The sequence below is a fragment of the Capsicum annuum genome, chromosome 9 (genome assembly GCF_002878395.1).
Source record: "Capsicum annuum cultivar UCD-10X-F1 chromosome 9, UCD10Xv1.1, whole genome shotgun sequence".
Lineage (NCBI taxonomy): Eukaryota > Viridiplantae > Streptophyta > Magnoliopsida > Solanales > Solanaceae > Capsicum > Capsicum annuum.
Window position 1 is genome coordinate 7,057,616 of NC_061119.1, and position 6,417 is coordinate 7,064,032.

Consider the following 6,417-nt stretch of genomic DNA (forward strand, 5'->3'; position numbering starts at 1 on the left):
TGGGTTTTCAAAATTGATTAGAGATTTGAAATCCCCAATCCACAGGCTTCAAGAAGCACCCATTATTTTTCGAGAGGTACACGGGTTTTCCTAAATTCTCATGGGCATAGAAAAATCATGTTTTAGGATGGAGTTTTTGAATCTATGTATATATTCATGTATTAAATATTTTAACATTATTGTTTTGATCTTTTGACCTTTCCCAAAGTGATTTGAGAATATGAATGTATGAAACTATGTATTTAAGAATGAATTCTTGTTGAGAGCATGATTTTCGGTGAATTCCCTCTTATTATGAATTTTTTAGATTTCTCATAGCATATGAATTGTTTTGCAATGCACCCTTGAAAAGCACTATATGAAATGATTGAACTCTTATTATGATTTAAAGGTGGTTTTAAATCACTAAATAGGGAATCTAGCATGAACGTTTAATGCTCATCATGCATGTAATGAAAGAGTGCATGGATTTGCTAAAGGCACTAGACCACCATATGTTGATAAAGTTTTTGCATGATTTTGACTTGAGTTTCGAAACACAAAATCTTCTATATCAGTTGCATGTTTTGGGTGGTCTAAATTATGTTTTAAATGAAAGATTTAACTTAATGTATTATGGCTCAGAAATCATGACTTGAAAGTCTTGGTATGACGATACCAATTCAGACCAATGTCATATCAGACTCAGACTAATAGACATCTCAAATTATCATGATTTTAGACATACAGAATATTGCATGGACAGAAAAGGTTAAAAATGGGCATACAGAGATGTTAGGTGGTTCCCTAAAGAGGGCTTGAATTCAAGCAACTCATTGCCAAAAACCACGGTTTGCCGACCTAGGTATGTTATTATACGTTGACTTAAGTATCATGTGGCGTATCAGATTCAGGAACTCCAACCCTTGCGGCATACAGGGGTTAGAGGCTTCCCCACCGAGTCAATAGAGGATTCCATATCGCCCGTTAATATCAGACTTGTAGGGGATACCACCTAACTCAGAAGTAATACACAGATCAGAGTTTGAGATTTACAGACAGGTTACATGTTTTCAGAAGGTGCCCATGTGTTTTTTAGAAACTGTTTTATTCATAATATTTGATGACCATTTTCTCTCACGTATTATGTATATATATATATATATGTTCAATTACTCTATTTTGGATTACTTCACGTGCCAATACAATTGTGCTGACCCCTCCTTCCTCCCAGGTACTGAGGCACAGTCTAGGGTCCAGATCCTCAGTAGAGTCTACCGACAGGGTTGTCTCAGAGTTCAATTGGTGAGCCTTCTTTGCTTTGGAAGGCCTAGTCATTTAGGTATTTATTTCAGTATGGTTTTTGGTCTGCTGGGGGCCTTGTTCAAGTCATTCAGATAGTATGTCAGTAGAGATTTCGCAGACTATTCCAGATGATTATTAAATATTGTTGGGCATGTTTTCACGCCTTTAACTATTTTATATTATTGACCATGCTTTCGTATTATTGTGTCTATTCCGTATTACTTTGATCATATGAATTATGTGCATGATTACCAGATTGACAGAGGGCGTTCTGGGCCTTTGGGTTTGGGAATGCTCGTCACGGCTAGGGCCCCGATTTGGGTCGTGACAATAACTGGTCCTGCAAAACATGCAAAGAGTAACGGGCATGTCTAATTAGATTTATGAAATAATTAAAAGAAAACAACACATGAATTCAATAGTCAAACGTTGGCTGCTGAAACAGAGATGGAAGTTTAAAGAAGAGAAAACGCAGAGCGATAGAGAGGGATTAATTTCTTGTCAAAAGACCATCAAATATTGATCATCAACTTAGCAACTTAAATAGATGTTATTACAACTAAAAATAGGACAAAGAAACAACCTACTTCTACAAAAATTAAGACAACTAATTAGTTTCCTACTAATGATAGAACTCCTAAATTAACTAGGATTGTATGTAAAAAAGCTGGAGAAAAAAAACAGAGAAAGACGTGCATATTCCTAAATAAACTCTCAACACTCCTCCTTGCTTTATGAAATGCAAACTCTAATTTTCTGTCTGAGAAACTCAAATTTGCTGATAGGTAAGGTTTAGTGAATATATCAGCCCATTGTTCTTCCATTTTGTAGCAGACAAGAATCACATCTCCATCTTCTTGAACCTCTCTTAGGAAGAAAAACTTTATATTGAAGTGCTTAGATTTTCCATGAAACACAGGATTGTGAGAGATAGCTATTGTTGCTTGGTCGTCCACGAACATTTCAATGCTTCCTGTATGTTCCATATGTAGATCAATCAAAATTTTCTTCAGCCACAATGCTTGATTTACCGCTGCTGTAGCTGCCATAAACTTAGCTTCGGAAGTAGATTGAGCCACAATGTCCTATTTCTTACAACTCCATGAAAAAATCCCAGAACCAAGACTAAAACAGTGCCCTGAAGTACTCTTCGAGTCATCTTTGGAACCTCCCCAATCACTATCAAAGTACCCAAAAAACTTCACAGGTTGAGTCCTTCGAAACATGACTCCATAGGTGATAGTTCCTTTGATGTGTCGCATAATTATTTTTGCTGCCTTCCCATGTACTTCACTTGGACAATGCATGAACCTTGATAGAATACTTACAGCATACAATATATCGGGTCTTGTTGCTGTAAGATACATTAAACACCCAGTGAAACTTCTGAAATATGTTTCGTCCACCTTTTCGGCTCCATCATCTTTGCTTAGTTTCTCTTTTGGGTTCATGGGAGTATTCACCTCTTTGCAATTTTCCATTTTGAATTTCTTTAGAATTTCCTTCGTGTACTTCTTTTGGAAAATGAAAAACTCATTTTTTCCCTGTGTAATCTACATTCCAAGGAAATAAGTCATCAGACCAAGATCAAACATTTCAAAAGCTTGCATTATAGCCTGCTTGAACTCATCAATTAGCTTTGTGTTGTTTCCTGTAATCAAAAGGTCATCGACATATAGAGAAACAGCAAGAATCCCACTGTTATTGCGTTTAACATATAGTGTAAATTTTGAAAAGCTTTTCTCAAAATCGACGCTTAGCAAATAATCATCTATTCGACTATACCAAGCTCTTGGTGCCTTTTTTAGGCCATAAAGAGCTTTATGTAGTCGGTAGACTTTCTCTTCTTTTCCATCTACAACAAAACCTACAGGTTCCTCGATATAGATTTTTTCTTCAAGAGCTCCATTAAGAAATGCAGATTTGACATCCATCTGGTGCACTTTCCAGCCACGTTATGCAGCAATAGTAAGAAGCAACCTAATTGTGTTGAGCCTAGCAACTGGAGCAAATATGTCAGAATAATCTGATTGTGTTGAGCCTAGCAACTGGAGCAAACGTGTCAGAATAATCAACACCAAAAATCTGTGCATAACCCTTAACTACAAGTCTTCCCTTGAGCTTGTTAACAGAACCATCAACATTCAATATTGTCCGGTAAACCCACTTCACACCGATGATCTTTCTATATTGAGGCTTTTCCACAAGCTGCCAGGTTTTGTTCTTCTCAATCATTCCAAGTTCCTCCTCTATTGCGGCTTTCCACTTAGGATCTAAAACAGCCTCTTCAAATCCAGAAGGCTCTAATATGGCCACATTGCATCTCTGGTATATCTCAGAGAGCAACCTTGTTCCTCTCACAGGTTGATCATTAATGTCTTCATTGAAATTCGGTAGATTGCTTGTGATCTGTGTCTGATTAACCTTTTCCCAGACCCATTGCTCATTCTCCATAAAAAATACATCTCTACTTACCATAATTTTTTTAGTATGATGCTGAAAAATCTTGTAAGCTTTTGAGATTGTATTGTAACCAATAAAGACTCCAGGTTCAGATTTCTTGTCTAACTTGTCCCTCTTAACCTGCGTAATATGAGACAAACACAAACAACTGAAGGATTTTAAGTTTTTAAATTACGGCTTATAGCCGTGCCACATCTCAAAAGGTTTCTTGCCGTCAACTGCTTTGGTAGGAAATCTGTTCAGCTAAAAAACAGCAGTGTTAGCTGCTTCTGCCCATAAATATTTTGTAAGCCTTTCTCGTATAACAAACACCTCGACATTTCCATTATCGTCCTATTCTTTCTTTTACTAATTCTATTCTGTTGCGGAGTATATGAGGTAGTGAGTTGATGCTCAATACCTGCATTTTCGCAAAACTTTTCAAATCGATCAGATGTGTACTCAGTACCATTATCTGATCTATGAATTTGCATCCTTCAACCACTTTGATTTTCTACCAAAGCTTTGAATTTCCAGAATACTTTAGGTATTTCAGATTTTAATCTGAGAAAATAAATCCAACACATTCTTGTCATATCAGCAATAAATTCTATAAAACATTTACTTCCATTAAGAGAAGAAGTTTTATGTGGTCCACACAAATTAGTATGGACTAACTGAAGCTTCTCTGATGCTCTCCAGGTTGCCTTGGCAAAAGGCATCCTGCTTTACTTTCCAAATTGACATGTGTTACATCATGTGTGTTTTTACTCCATGGATGGTAGTCCTTGAACCATATCTTTCTTCACCATGTGCAAGACCGCATTGTGATGAAAATGCCCGAGTCTCTTATGCCATACATCTGCTGTCATCTCTTGGCTCGAATAGGCAGCCGACTTTCCTTCCATTGGATCAAACGAAAAGCTTTTTCCTCTCATCTTAACTTGGCAAATTTCTTGACCCTTTTAATCAAATATCACACACTTCTTGTCCCCAAAATTAAGCTTAAAACCATTCTCCAAAAGTTGTCCTACGCTCAATAAATTTTGATCAAGTTTTGGAATAAAAAGTACATCTGAAATTAACTTTGTACCTGAGCTGCTTTCAATAGCTACTGTTCCTTTTCCTTTGGCAGAAAGATAATCACCATTACCGATTCTGACTTTAGATATTTTGGACTTGTCTAAATATTTTAAAATCTCATCATGAGTCATATGATTTGTACAACCGCTATCAATTAGCCAGGACTTGCTTGAGATGCTGCTTGTAAAACATGATGCGACAAAAAGTTGATCTTATTCCTGTTCATTAACAACTCGAGCCTCTACATCTTGCTGCTAAGTTTTGTTTTTACAGATGATTGCTTCATGCCCAAGCTGATTACACTTAGTGCACTTAGCATCAGGCCTCTTCCAACACTTGAAAGGTGCATGTCCGAGCTTGCCGCAATGCTTACAAGGAGGGTAGTTTCTTTTGAAACCACCTATTTTGTTTTTGTTGCTTTGCACTTCACCTTCTCCATCTGTTGGTTGGTACTTCTTATTCTTCTTATCCTTAGAACGTCCATCATCGTGATGCTTGGCTGGTAAGTCACCTTCGATAGCTCCTCCTTGTCTCATAACACGTCGTTGCTCTTGTGCTTGAAAAGCACTTAAGAGCTCTGAAAGTGTTATCTTAGACAAGTCCTTAGTATTTTCTAAGGTTTTTATGGTAGCCTCAAATCTTTCAGGTGCCGTTACTAGGATTTTCTCAATGATCCTTGAATCATTCAAAGCAGAACCCAACAATCTGATGCGATTTGCTAAATTAAGGAGTCTGTTAGAGTACTCCTTTATGGTTTTACTTTCTTTCATCCTTTCCAGCTCAAACTCACGTACCATATTCAACACTTGCATCCCTCGAATCCTTTCATCTCCTTTATACTCAATTTTGAGATAATCCCATAACTCTTTCACTGATTCAAGAGACATGATATGAGTGAAGATATTAGATGAAACTGCAGTAAATAAGCATGCCATTGCCTTTAATTTCCTAGTATCCTTCTCCTTGTGAGTTTTAATCTGCGCCACCGTGGCATTGTCCAGCAAGGGAGCTATCTCATATTCATCTTCAAAAGCTTCCCAAAGATCCAAAGCTTGCAGATATATCCGCATTCTAACAGCCCAGGTTTGAGAACTTTCTCCATCGAAAGTTGGTAGTGCCATTGAAGAAAAATTTGCTTCTCCGTTCATGGTATTCACTGGATCAGATTGATGCAAACACTCATAGGTCCCTTAAGATTAAAGCTTTGATACCAATTGTTGGTTTCAAATCGTTAAAGGAAAACAACACAAGAATTCAATAGTCAAACGTTGGCCGCTGAAACAGAGATGGAAGTTTAAAGAAGAGAAAACGCAGAGCGATAGAGAGGGATTAATTTCTTGTCGGAAGACCATCAATTATTGATCATCAACTTAGTAACTTAAATAGATGTTATTACAACTAAAAATAGGACAAAGAAACAACCTACTTATACCAAAATTAAGACAACTAATTAGTTTCCTACCAATGATAGAACTCCTAAATTAACTAGGATTGTAAGTAAAAAAGCTGGAGAAAAAAAAACAGAAAAAGACATGCATATTCCTAAAGCAACTCTCAGCAGGCATGTCTAATTAGATTTTGAAAATAACAAACAATGGTGATCATTAT

The 6,417-nt window shown here is 36.8% G+C and overlaps 1 protein-coding gene across 1 annotated transcript; it reads right to left on the reverse strand.

Annotated features, from left to right (window-relative positions):
- Positions 1-5,063: 5,063 nt before the first annotated feature.
- Positions 5,064-5,957, reverse strand: LOC124887416. The gene has a single exon (XM_047397073.1). It carries the CDS (start codon positions 5,955-5,957, stop codon positions 5,064-5,066), a length of 894 nt encoding a protein of 297 aa, XP_047253029.1.
- Positions 5,958-6,417: the final 460 nt, after the last annotated feature.